The sequence below is a fragment of the Nestor notabilis genome, unplaced genomic scaffold (genome assembly GCF_000696875.1).
Source record: "Nestor notabilis isolate BGI_N333 unplaced genomic scaffold, ASM69687v1 scaffold4587, whole genome shotgun sequence".
Classification (NCBI taxonomy): Eukaryota; Metazoa; Chordata; class Aves; order Psittaciformes; family Psittacidae; genus Nestor; species Nestor notabilis.
This window is the reverse complement of record NW_009935927.1, coordinates 11,483-25,836: the sequence shown is the minus strand read 5'-3', so window position 1 is coordinate 25,836 and position 14,354 is coordinate 11,483. Positions and strand designations below refer to the sequence as shown.

At 45.1% G+C, this 14,354-nt stretch overlaps 1 protein-coding gene across 1 annotated transcript; it reads right to left on the bottom strand.

Moving 5' to 3' along the window:
* Positions 1–654: 654 nt before the first annotated feature.
* LOC104408451 (OX-2 membrane glycoprotein-like) lies at positions 655–8,693 on the bottom strand (the record flags this gene model as incomplete). The annotated part of the gene is made up of 4 exons (XM_010018060.1): positions 8,645–8,693; positions 6,664–6,999; positions 1,316–1,633; positions 655–809 (listed from the first exon to the last, which is right to left on the bottom strand). Coding segments are annotated over exons 1-4 (858 nt in total), but the record flags the coding sequence as incomplete, so codon positions are not given.
* Between the last annotated feature and the right edge of the window lie 5,661 nt (positions 8,694–14,354).

Sequence of the window (14,354 nt, the reverse complement as noted above, 5' to 3'; positions counted from 1 at the left end):
GTGGCTATATCCCACAAGGAGGCTGAGGTGCCTACAGCATAAAACTGGGATGAATTTTCTGGAATGATGCCACCTTACTTGGTTTACCCCCACCTTCAGCTTGCATCCTTCACCCCTTGCATCAGGACAATCAGGAGCAGCACAGCCCCTGCCGCTGTGCAGCACCCTGGGCTTTCCTCAGAGAGGCATGGTTTTCCTCTAAGACCCCATTTTGTTTGAGATGTGCCCTTGAACCTGCTTCCTTCACAAGCTGCACTGGCCATGCAAGGGTGAAGGTTATTTTAGGAGATGCAAAAGAAGGGTGCAAGGGTATGGCCACTGCTTGCACGACTGTTTTGTGCATAAATATAGTAACACAGCAATGCTTTCCTCACAGCACGCCTTGTCATTGAGAAAGTGGACAATTTCCAGTTGTCATCACAGTTCGGTACCTATAGGCCTGGCTAAACACCTTCAGGTTTCCCCTTCCTGGCATGCTGCTATCCAGCTGTCTGGCTGGGGGCTATTCCCTTTGTCTCTTTCCAATTCAGGTGCAGCCTGGGCTGTGCAGCATGCAGCCTGCCCTGGGGTGGCTGAGCAGAGCTGGGTCCTGGTGTCGAGCCCTGTGACTGGTGGGGGTGAGCCCAGCCGCACCCTGGGGAAAGGCAGACCTACCCAGCATGGCCAGGCTGGGTTTCCCTCTGGGTCACGTAGGTGCCTGAGGCAGTGGTGGAGGAGGCAGACAAGAAGGAGGAGGGAAGCCAGGGGGACCAGCACTCCCACTGCAATGACAATGGCAGGTGCCACACTGCTATCCGGGCTGTCCGGACCTGTGGGGAAAACAGCGGATACTCAGTTTGTGCATAAAAAACCCCAAACCCATTTCAGACATCCCTTGGCCAGTCCCTGGAGTGAGACAAGGTGGACAGGGGCCCTTGGAGCAAACACCAGCATGCACACAAGTGGCACTGCCAGCAGACCTGTCCTTGGGGTCTAATGCCATTTTTGGGTGAGCGGCACCCAGCCCCTCTGAGCTACCCAACGCCAGCACGTGGATCGTGTGTCAGGCTACATGATAGGGAAACTCTGCAAGTCCTTGGCAGGGGCACAGAGGCTGAGGCATGTAGGGGACCCGATGGGCAGTAAGACATTGTATGCCATCACCCAGGGTGTCTGCATGTTCCCCGGCACCTCCTCCATCCCTCCCAAGGCCAGTTCCCGCTGCTCTTCCAGGTGCCTTTCCCACCTGCCCATTACCCTCTGATGAGTTTCCTGCTCTAACCCAGGAGGTATTTTGTGGTTTCCTCCCCACTCCCAGGCAGGAGCAGGGTTACACACTGACCCTGCACCAGGCTGTCCGTGGGCAGAACCAGGGTCACATTTAGAGAGGGGTGTTGGATCTCGCAGGCGATGGGGTACTCCTGGAGGATTCTGGAGTAGGTGTGGGTGAAATTGCTGATGACAGTCACTGTCTGGTTGCCAAGCTGGATGTGGTACTCCCTTGGTTTCTGCTGCAGGACACTGGGAAGGTGCCAGGTGATTTTTGGAGCTGGTTTCCCTGTTGCTGAGCAGCTCATCCCCACCACTTTCTCAGAGTCCTCAGCTTTGTCTGATCTGGGTATAAGCTTAGCCTCCACTCTGGGGTCCGAGATGGCTGTAAAACACAGTGACAAAATCCGTTACTTTCTGCTCACACCTGAGCAAAGAGCATTTGTATTTACCATTATCTTGGTGGAAAACCTTGATATCTAATCTTGCCTCCCCCTCCCCAAAGCTCTGGCTGTGACAAATAAACAGGAAAGTGATCAGGCAGCAGTCTGGAAATGAAGAGCTTGGACAAAGCAAAGGACAAGAGTGTAGAAGCATCTGCGTTTCAGTTCTGTTATTAACAGCAGCACTGCAGCATCCCAACTGAGAAGTGGTGATTATGGACAAGTAAAAAGCAACAGGTAGTGAAACCATGAAACCACATCTCCTCCTCCCTCTGAAAGGGCTAAGCTGCTTCGGTGAGCCAAAATTCTTGTCCTTTTCCCTTAAATGTATCTGCAGGATTAGCTTTACTGCTGTTTTAGATGTGGAAAAAAAGACTAGATGCATCTACTTATGCAAGACAGCAACAGTGAAGTTGTATGTGGTTACATCACAGGATTTCACCTGTGGAGGTTTCACGCTTGTTCAACTCTCTTCCCTCTACTGTCGGGTTTTGGGCGCATCATGGTATCCCTCAAAACCTTCATTAATGATCATTTCTCCTGAACTCCTTCTCACCCTGGAAAATTCGTGGATGCTGTTACATTTAGTCCTAGCAAGAAGGATGAACAATAGGCATCATTCATGCTTACTCACTTCCTGATTCCTATTCATACCAACTGTATTTGCAAGGACTAAAGAAAGGGAGGAGTGCAGGAAGCTGTTTTCAAAATGGGTAGAACTCCAGGGAAGATCTGAACACATAAGTACATCTCTATCCCCCGTGGAAAATCACCTAATTTTCCTCAGCCATTTAATCATAACATAATTTAGGTTAGAGAGGACCTCTGGAGGCCATCTAATCCGAACCCCTGCTCAAAGCCATTTTCTTAGGTTGCTCAGGTCAAAATCTACAAAAGCATGTAGCTCCATCTTGGAGTGCAATCCACAGGTATGAAAGCTCACTAGCCTGCCTTCTACTTCAGTGCATGTGCTGACAACAGAGGGTTCCAAGCCACACTACTTCTAAGTCCCTGGTTTTGAGAGTATTATGGGGTTTTTACCATTTAACTGCAGTGGTGATTCTAGTTTCATTCGAGTCTGAGTTAATATAAATGCCCTCTGTATAAAGAAGTATCTATCACTATATGTAGTAGTACTTCATATTACTATTTTCATAGCAAAAATAACAATGGTGAGTGCAATATTTGTGCTGAAATTCGTTTTTGTCCCAAGACTAGCAAACATATCACTATCATTTAGTGATCCTGCTTTTAAACAAACAAACAAAATAGATCTGTTTATTCTTCTTGGGAAAAAATTACTCTTTTTCCTTTGGGGAGGTAAATGAAGATTTGCATATGAATGAACAGACACCGAATGATCCTTCAAAAGGAGGAAAAAGCTTGTGCCACATGCATAATGGCACCTATAACTTCCTGATACAATTCCAAATGCAGCTCACAAGGTTGACTGGATCCTCCAAGCCATGAGTAGCAAAGGGTGGAAGCAAGACATCTGTACACCATCAGTTTTGCTTTTTTTTTTTCTTTCCCTTTTTTATCTCTACACCTTATTTATTTACTATGGTTGTGCCTGCCTGGGGAAAAAAAAAGAGTAGGTATTTCTCATTTTTTTGTATCACCCATAGGCAGAAACTCAATGCGCTCCCCCCCCACCCCCCAAGCTGACGTAGTTGATGAAACTCACTAGTGTTGCTCTGAGAGCAACAAGAAAAATGTATAGGGGGATTTCAGCTGGAACTTCTCAAAATCTCCCATGTATTAAAAGACAAGTGTCACAAACACTTTATGTTTTGATTAATAAATGACCTCTGAACTTCTTCTTTCACTCACGAGATGCATAAAAATAACATATCCACCCACAGCAGTAACTTCAAATATTTCTTTGCAATATTCAAAGCCTGTAAAGGAAAGCTGTTACAGGTGTTCCCAGAAGGGACGGGAAAAATTGTTCAGTGCCAGAAACATACGCACTCCACATCTGCTCTTCTTCTGACTAAGCAGTCCTTTCGCTTTTCACACTGGACCCCAAGGAATGATAATCATGTGAAAAAAATCACGTAGGGTTGAGTTTCCCCTTAGTAAGTGTCTGTGATAGATGCACAGTCAAAACCTGGTAGTGCTTGCTTTTGCAGTAATGTCCTGCTACACCGCTGGTTAGCATGTGCCCACTGTTGGTGTTTGATGCATACATTTCAACTAACTCCTTCATATGCCTTTCATCAAAATATTTGTTTCCAGTGAAAAAGTACCCACAAGAGATGTGCAAGTATTTGCTTTAGTAGCTCTTGTAGAGCAGTAATGCAAACGTTCCCAAATTCAAGCTGTGGCAGTGTTCCCTAGATTTTGAAATAGGGACTTTCTAGTGAAGTACATCAGCTTTGAATTTCTGTAATGACCTTATTTAACGAAAGGGAGGGGGACTGTCAGGCCATGGTGTTCTTTTTATTTTAATGGCTTAACAGTGGTCTTGGAGAGACTGATTAAAATTTTTAGAAACTACAGTATGCCTCGTGATGACAGAAAGCATCTTGCAACTCTGGGTGTTTGCCAGCAACACTGTGCCAACGTTTCCCCTGTCTAAGAAATAGCAATGGCATTTCTTCGCTGTGCTCGAGAATTCCAGGTGAATGGTGCATACAATGAGGGCAGAAGGTCTCTGAAGACAGCCCAGCAAATACCCCAGGGAATTCTGTGACCCAGCAAGTCTTGTCCATTATTATGTGGCACGTCATCCTCTCCATGCTCACTCAATCCCTGAACTGGGTTTCATTATCATTCTCTTTGGTGATGAAGGTTGGCAAAAACATTTCCAAAGCAAAAATAGAGGGGAAAGAGGAACAGATTGTTCAAAAGAGACCCTCCAAGCACACTTGAAACTCTTCTGTTCCAAAACGGGGTTTGCTACAGGGTAGGAGATTTCTGCTTTTGCATCCGATTGCTGTTTTCAGCCAGGCAGGTCTGAGGTTTCTCCAGTCATACCTGTTTCTTTTTTCAATGTTGTATCCAGTTCTTATGCAGTTTCACTTCCCCTTGTCATGCAGTAATGGTGCCCATCCTGGAACAGCCCTTCTTGAAAAGGCTGTTGTAATTGGGCAATTACCAGCTTGTAAACTCCCTGGTAGTCCCCTCTTGAGGGCAAAGACATGGCAGCATTTCATTTCCAGCTGGTGACTCTGGCTTGCTCATCTCACCCTGAATCCCTGAGTCTTGGTTTTCACACTCTGTCCTGTGGAGTCATAGAATCATAGAAAGCCTCTGCCACAAAAGTCCTCCGGGCAAGTGGTTCCCATCATTATAAGCTGGGGAATAAGGGAGTAAGACTGTGGCTTTTAAGTAGCATCACATAAATTAGCTACAATGAAACACACCATATGTGAAACAAAATCTTCTGTCACAGTGCTGAAAACTTGTTTTATTCATGGTGACCCTCCAGGACATGTTTTCTAAAGCACCTTCCAGAGAGGCCTCCATGACCCCCGTTAGCCAGCCACTGGCAGTGCCACGTAGCCCATGCTGGTGAAGCAGGAGCAGTGACCTCACCCCTGCCCACAAGAGAAGTAAAACCCATCTCAGCTGATGCGTTTTCATCCGAGAAGCAGGAAGAGATGCTCATGCAAGTGTGTGTAGCAGCAGAAAAAACATCTGTTTTTAAAAGTAGTGCCCTGCTAAAGGATGAATCACATACCCAAACCAAACAAATTAACTCTGTGTTTAGATTTACATGACAAACAAGAATGGGATCCCTCTGCAAAGCACTTCCATATTTTCTTGTAATTTATAACCAGTGTTTACCCTCTGTATGACTCGGAGCTGGTTGTCTTTAGGAACACCTTCCTATTCATATCTGAAATATTGAGTTAATATTTCTCCTAATTTCTCTTTTCTGCTCTAGGAGCTTTCCAAATAGGCAGGAAAAAGAACTTTTGTTCCAGACTTGGTTTTCCCTTGTATTGCCATCCACCTTCTTTCCTTATTGTTTAAGTCATCTTTTGCCTATAAGCCAGGGGCATCTTTTTTCCCCACACAGGACTCCTGGCACGTGGCTATGTGTGTGGACATACATGTCTGTGTCAAGAGAAGGTACAAGGGATAAACAAAATACTCTGCAGGGGTCATACCAGCAGCATCAGGTCCCAGACACTGATATTTTCCATATGAGAAGGTCAGGAGCCAACAGGGTGTCCTCAGGGCATGTTTAATGTCTCAGCTTTCTCACTGGCAGAAAACCAAGACCCTTCCTCAAAAGATAAAAAACTTTTCAGTCTTGTTGCTTTTGAGTTCATCTATTTGTTTATATTTCTGCTTGTACTTGCTAGTTGACAATATCATATGCAGGTGCCAAATATTGCCCTCTTCACTCACGATTTGTTTTATGGCCCTTCTTGAAGCTAACTGATGTTGACCTGCACAAGATATTCATATGGCAAAGCCCATGAACTGTGCTGTGTTTCTATATTTCAGCCCTCTTTTCTTTTTTGCTTCCCTTTCCTGAGCCCAACTTAACTACTGTAATTTTTACTATGGCTTCAAAATGAGCTTCCAAATACTCTGCAAATGCCTCTCTGCCTCTTGAATACTTTTCTTTATTTTAAGACCCAAGACAGAGTAAGAAAAGAAAGTGCCTGATTTCCAGGCCTCAGAGGTGAGAGCAGAAGTGAAAAGAAGTAGAGGAGCATGGGGTTCATGGTTGTGGCAGGCCAGCTGCCAGCACAGCACACAGCCAGGGAAACTTGGAGGAAGTCATGGGTTACAAGTCAGCTTTTGGATCTCACTGTTGTTGACTTAAAGGGGAAGAAAAGTAAAGAACTGTTTGAACAGTTGTTTTTCCCAAAGAGGTAAAACTACACAGGAAGCTAAGCCACCTTTCTCGCAGCAATTTAGCAGTGACTAGCAGTCAGGGAAGGTTTTTTGGTCAAGGAAAACAACTTGCCCATCAGGTGACAGCCCATAAGCAATTATGATGCCTTACCGTAAACCTTGAGACACATCCTGCCGGTGAGAGCCCCCAGGGGGAATGTGTTGAAGATGCACTTGTAGCATCCTTCATCTTGGAGGGTAACTCCATGAAGTGAGATGGCCGAGGCTTGTAACTCTCTGTGGGCAAAGCTCACGTGGCCGACATAGCCCTTTGCTATCTTTTGGCCGTTCATCACACTGTAAGTTGCTATGTTGTCTTCAACCCCATCTGTCTCCTTCTGCCAGGTCACCTGTAGTACATCTTCTTTTGTGACTGACTGGCACGAAAATGTAACGTTTCCTCCTGCCCGAACTGACTGGACCTTTCTGTGCATCACCTGCACAGAGCCTGGGGGAGAAGCAGGTGCAGCACTCAGCATTTCTGACCACCATTCTGCATCGCACCTCAGCAGAGGCCCCCCGCAACCCCTTGCCCTCACTCCTGAGCAGAGTCTCTGTCAGTCTCTCTGACCCTCCACCCAAGTAATGAAATGAAAAAGCAGCTCAAAATATCTGCCCTGAGAGCTTTGCCAGACCTGACACCTCTCACACAAAGCATCTCTTCAGCCTGATACCTGTGCTGCAGAAAGCACTGCTGAGAAAGGCAGCACTGATGTCAGGAGCAACTGATTTCTATCTGCTAGGATTGTTAGCCCACCAGCACGTGTGGAGATGTCCCCTTAACATTCAGATGTACCTATGACCAAGCAGCCGTCGGTGCATTACTGCTCTCTGAACCCTCCTGCAGCACAGAGAGAAGTAAATCAGTAAAGCTGCTAAAATTATTATGTGTATCACTATACATTGTGCATCCACACTAGTCAGAGACTGACAAGAGAACAGAAAACCAGATGGGAGAAGCAAGGCAGGGAGGACTACAGGCAAACTGCCTATCTCAGGCTTCAGGCCATGTAGCTGGGCAGCAGCTGAGACCTTGCTGAAGGCCCCCAGACAGGAAACTTGCATAGCATAAATGCCATGATATTAAAGGCCTCCAGGGAAAAAAAATCAGTCTCCTCTGACAGTTCACAGACACATGTGGAAAAACTGTTAAGGGGACAAGCAAACAAAATGGATGCTCCCAGGTTTAACAGCTCAGCTCCACAGTCCTCTCAGGGTAATAGGTTTTCAAGTTTACTTGTGTACATCAGCATGGGAAGAGAGGTATCAGCACGACAGTTACAGCACCAAAACCATAAAATTCAACTTACAAACAAGCGAAATACCTTTGCAGGTTTTAAATGGGAGTGAGGCTGTCTACAGTGCCTGAAGTACACTGGCTAACCTGCCTAACAAATCTCCCTCAGGTCCTGTCCCCTCCATGGCTGTGGCCGTGGCTAGGCAGATCTCTGCTAGAGACCAAGAAGTCAGCTGTGAAGCTGTGCCAGTCACTTTACTTTTCAGAGCTCAGTGGTGCCGTAGGCAAAATACAAACCATGACCATGGAAACTAGTTTGAAACAAATTCAGGCTTTTCTACATGATTTGTAATTACACACACACACAAAATAAAAATAAAACACACATGCTTTTAGTGGCCTGAGCAGATACCTACAAGCACCATGTCCACCATTAGAAATAATTCTGTCCTGACTAAAGCAAACCAGTGCCATACTCTGACCCAAATCCCAGCCACAGCAGGAGATGAAATCAAACATCAGTCATATGGGTCATCAGGAACATTTGGACAATTGCCTCATTTATGATTTGCTAATTGCAATAAATTCATACATTTGACTGCAGCTTATAAATGCAGTGGTGGCAGATTAATTAGAGGATGCCACCAATGCAACCAGCAGTGACACGTCTGAAGCTCCGCTTGAGTGGCGCAGTCCCTGCAGCGCCACAAGTGCCCTGTCACTGCTGGGCTTGCCCCAGAGGATGTAAAGGAGGGGACTGCAGTACCTAGCAGCACAGCAGCAGGCTGGCAGGGTCACCAGGGTCCCTAATGCTGTTACATTAACGAGACAGACAGACAGATAGTCAAAGAGTTACCTGATGTAAAGGCCCAGATGCAGGAAAGGAGCAGAGAAGCTACCATCATCTTAGCTGCGCGCTCAGCGAGACGAGAGAGCGACTGATCCATTGAGCATAGCTTCCTCTTTTTTATACACTTTGCTCTTACTCTTGGGACATTCCCCTCCCTACACATACAGTAAAAGGCACCTCATAAAATGCTCGTGCCTCTCCCGCACTCCGCTGAATAACAAAAATTTCGGAGGGCATGACAACAAGTGACAGAGCTGGAAACCAAAGATTTCCCAGCTGGGCTGCTAGACAGACAGGGGTAATGGGTTACGAAGCTGGGTTTTTCACAAATGCCTTTTCTGTAAGGTTGTGTTTTTGCAAGTGCCTAAATACAAGCCCAGATTTCTAAGCTGGCTGAGCACCCAATATCTGTGAGGCAGGTGGAAAGGCCACCCTGACCTGACCTCGGGGAAAAGAACTGAGCTCAATAGTCATGCTGCCAAGAGTTATACAAATGCCCCCATCAGAGGACCCAGTTAAGGGTCTGCACCCCATGTGTAAATCAGTGGAGACCCTGAAGCTGCTGATGCTGCTGTAACAAAACTCTCTTTCCAGGTAAGGAGACCAGATAAAACCAAGTGCCCAACCCAGGTCCTAGGTCATACGTTGTTCCAGGGAAAAAACAGAGCCTCCCCCTCTCCTCCACTGAGGTTTACCCCATCTCTGCAGGTCCCTGGAAAAGACAGGGCTGCCATCCTGGAAGCACAACCCCTTCCTCTCCACCCTCACCTGAGCTGACAGAAAAATAGCTCACAGCAGTTTTGAATCATTGTTTTTGTGCCTTTTTGCCTTGTCATTTTTACATCAGTGTTTCTCTTTTTCTGTTGGCTGTGATCACGTTGCTGAAACCAACAAAACCCTCATCCCACGGGCTGCTTACACACCACGCAGTGGAGCAACTAGCCTGCAAGACCTCATTTGTTAATCAAACATACACTTATTTCATGTTTCTGATTTACAACTAGGATTTCATTAAATATATTTTCTTCTAGTCGAATTGCCACAGAGATTAATCTTGAATCATGCAAATAGGTTGGGGGAAGCCAACGGGCCCAAATCATAACATAACAAAAAAAATTCTTAGATATGCTTACACATGCACAGTTAATTTTCCTCTTCCAAGTGGCAATTAATTAATTAGTCTGAAAATAGAGACATCTTAAGTATCAGTATTCCCTTAAAGAGACAATTCGGGTGTGCTTTTGAGTAGGTCAGTAATTCCTCCATACTATTGTCTTTTCCCTTTGTGGTATCACACGTCATTTTCCTTTCTTTGTGTTATTGTCATAGTTGCATTTTCCTGCAAGATTTCTGGAAGGACATTCTGGCCTGACCTAAATGTGAAATCAATGAAAAACGGTTCTTGTGGGGTTTGCCAACCATTTTAAAGCTATTGAGCAATGCAAATATCTCCAACAGGCTCTAGACCAAGTCAGAGGGAAAAATGCCAGCCTTGAAATGGAGATTCACAAGCTAACATTTAATTTCTGATTGTCAGCCTCTCAGAACTTCCAAATGTGAAAATAAATAAATAAATAGATAGATAGATAAATAAATAAATTGAAGATTTGCTGAAACAACGTCCTTTTGCAGCAAAGCCTTCTAGCAGGATGTGAGTGACCTATGCAAAGATTCATTCCAGGCTTTGCTGATGTCCTCACCTTAGCTCTGCTGCGATTTTGAAAAAGAATATTGACAGATCTTTCCACAAGCTTGCAGACACCGCTGATGAAGTCCTCATGGCTAAACCTCACCACTTAGTGATCACAAAAGGAACTGCACTCGATTTAAAACATGCAAACCCAGTTGATGTCTTTTTCTGTTCATGGAAAATGTTCTTGTCAGCTTTAAACATTTTATTTTCTGCCAGAAACACTCTAATCTTCTAAAAGTCCTTCCAATCAACCCTGAAAACCTGGGTGCTGCTACAACAAACACCTTTTAATAAAGAGTAAAACTTCTGTCTTAGCAACATCCAAAAAAAGGACAGACATGGCTATTGCAGTTGTAAAAATGTGTTGACTTTACATTATTTACAGCATCGCTACCTGGTGATAAAGAACCATGTATGCTGGCCGCTCCTAACAGGCTCTGCCTCTCCCCAGCAGCTCCTGATGCCACAGGGAACCGGGGCATGCTGGGGCCTCCTGCCGAGCCCATGTGCTTGGGCATTTGCTTGTGCATCTGACTGCTGCAGCACCTCCTTCTGACATCCCCCTTCCTCTAGGGGCTAGCCAACATCAGCATTTGATTCTTTACTTGAAACGTAAGGCAGGCAGGAATGTGAGGTCTACTCATTAACCCCACCACTTATTTCAATTTTGTGAGTGTATCTTTAAGGGCATTAATTCAGACAGTTCCTGATCTGCTCATCTTTGCATAGACTTTTGGTGGATTAAAGACCTCCTCCTTGCTTCTCAGTCAGATATCATGCTTTCCCAGCTTCGTTTCTGATAATGGCACACCATGACTTAGCTTCAGGCACTTTCCAAAGCCAGTGAAAGCTTGGGAATAAGTTAGGCACAAGATAGTTATGTAACCACTGTTTGAAAAACCCAGTGATTCACATTGTTCCCTTCCCTTCTGCTGCTGGCTGGTCTCTCTAGTTCCCAGTAAATCAAAAAAGGAGATACAAGAATTAGTTGCAGAGTCATTAAATGACCACATTTCCACACAGCCCAAGTGACTAATGATGTCAATAAATCACATTTAGAATGTCTGGAAAACGCTGGCAATAGGAACCACTAAGGCACTATTGTAGTCTAAAACATTGTTTTATCAACCATCAGTCTAAAACATTAATTTTTCAAGTATCCAACCCAAGGTTAACAACTGGGTAACTGCCTACCTTGTCAGCAGGATTTAGTGCCACCTTTCAAGGCATTGCCTGTAAAGAGAATGAAACAGAGGGACATGGTTTCATCCACTTCTAAATTGTAGTGACTTTGGAGTTTGGTCCATTGGTACTAGTAGCAGGCACCATTAATGGGAAGCAGCTTGCCAAATGCAATTGAACAGGTCTGGCACTTTATAACATGTTCATAAACAATGCATGTGTATGGCAAATCCCTTTGCATCTTGGCTGGATTTGGAGAGCTGCAGTACACTGAGGTAAAGATGGTATATGCATCTACTGGTGTGTGTTCCAGCCCATGTCACTGCATAAGGGTGGGCTGTGGCACAAGCTGCAGTCAGTAGCCAAAAGATGCTGCAGGATCAGGTGATAGTCATTTCAGCAGCGTTACAGAGAAAGTGTCATGTTTGTGCACAAGTTTTAGATCAGAGGGCACAAGGGTAGTTTGCATGCAGCCACAGCTGTTTATCCTTGGTCACATTTGACTTGGAGGTATTTGATCTATGATGTCTTCCTAAACTGGATTCACTCCCTCTGCTACCACTCTGCTGCCAGCTGCAGCGGACAAATAAAGGAGGGGGGACAAAATGCACCTTGTGGTCATGCACATCTACCTGCAAAACTACATTCCAGAAGACATGCACATGTTGCGAAACTAACTGATCAACCACCTAATCCTTCTTATCTCTGTGTGTTGATGAAATTGCTGCAGACAGCTCAAGCCTTACAGAGATGCCTTTTCTTTTTCAGCAATACTGCAATTGCAATGTGTGAATTAAAACATACTTAAAACATACTTATTCCCATCAGCCCTGAAAAGTTTGGGTTCTTCTATTTTTCTCCTTCCTTGTAGCTCAGAAGAAAGAAAAAAGTGATTTAAAAAAAAAAAAAAAAGACAAAAAGGAGAGGAGAAAGCAAACCCAGATTACGTTGGAAAGCTTCAGTAGCTATGCTCTGTTGGGGTTTCAAGTGTTTGTTTTTTACCATTCTGTTTGTCACACAGTTCTGTTTGTTTCAAGTGTTTGTTTTTTACCATTGTTTGCCACACAGTTCTCAGAAAACCAAGATGGCTAGGCATGTGGTTTCCTCTTGCTGAGAGCACCCCAAGCTGCTACTTGAGTTGAGGGATCCTAGAGGGAGTCCATGCTGCAACCTGCTAGTCACTTCATGGAGGTCACCAGCACACCCTTGCTGGCCCTGACACCCCAGGAAGCCACGTCACTCACCCATAACTCTCCTCTTCCTTTCCCACCCCCACTTGTCCATGCTTGTCTGTGGTAGAGGGTTTGGGGTGTTTTTTTGGTGCACAGTATCTGGGTGCTGCATACACGTTTGGTGTGAGAGACAATGAGCCTCTTTGGTCACTAAGCTTTATTTAGCACAGCTAGTGCAGAAAACAATACAGCCAAGCAGGGAAACTGCACCAAGATTGGCTGCCCAAGGGTGCAGAGATCCAGTGGAAGGATGGGAAACTGTCTACCAGAAATGAGGTAGGTTCAGTACCATTTTATATTTAATTACTAAACAAAAGGGCTAAGAGAGTGATTTTATTAAAAATAGGAAAAAATTACACCTCCAGTGAATCAGCCTTAAAAGACTATGTAAGGCGCCATGAGGAGCCTCTTGATTAAACAAAGGTAATTTAGCAGGCAAATTAAGATGAACAATGTAATTCTTAGTATGTCAGAGTATTGCCTCAGGATGACTTTTAGGGAGAGAGGCTGCTGGAGGGACAACAATGTTATAGGTGACGAACACGAGGAGCAGAGAGTACTTGTCATCTGCTCTGAGTTTGCAGGCAGGAAAACTACACTTAGAGGTTCACTTGGCCATCTTTTGTCTGTTGGCACTGTGCCTCATAAAGACAAGCTTTTATATACACTATATAGAAATAGATTAAATTATACAATAGATTTAAATGCTGTACACAGGATGTGCAAGTATGCTACAGTTATATACGACAGTGGCTAGGAATAGATTGTCTCCTAAGGAGCAGTGAAGACAGAGGAGGATGCTTGGCAGAAGCCACCTAGGACAGGCGGGTTGTCTTCAGCACTGTCTGTGCTAGACATGCTCAGTGCATGGACTGTGAGGCACTGGCCTGGCTGCCCCTTTGCTGTGGCCAACAAGCTGCCATCACTGCCCTCCGTGGGGCAAGGGTTTGCAGCAGAATTCACTACTGTTCAGCACAGCACTCTTTAATGTCATCCATAGACAGAGGGGGCAAATTATACTAGAAATTTCCCTTTTACCTGGAATTATGTTAGAAATTTCCTTCTTACCTGGGTATAGTAAAGCACTTGGATTTTTCTAAGTTTCTCTCATCCAAACAGGACATACAGGGAAGCTTGGGCTCTTGAAACAGCACATTACCAAGCAGAGAAAAAAAGTCATGTAGCTGGAGATTTTAAAGTAATAGTAATGAACACCCCTCCAACAAATCTGGCTGGCTCAAGCAATGACTTCTTTCACTAACATGGACAGGAGGTTTGCTCTGGGAAAGCAGCAACTCACATGCTATCTTACAGCAATGTGGGGTTTTCCAGGAAGGTGCCTAACCCCATGTGCCTTAATACTATAAATGTGAGGAAGGTGAGAGTCAGAATGCCAGACACAAGCGGGTGAGAGCTGGCCCAGCCAAGCTGGGGGACCCCACCACGGTGCTGCAGCTGCTTGTGGCTCTATTGCCGTCCAACCTTGTTGTGTTGCAGTACACAGTGGTGTTTTGCCTGGCCTGGCTAGCCACAGACATAGGAAAAGATACCTGGAAAAGGCAACACTGCTTCAGAGTAGCAGATGCTGGATGACTTTCCCACCCAGGCA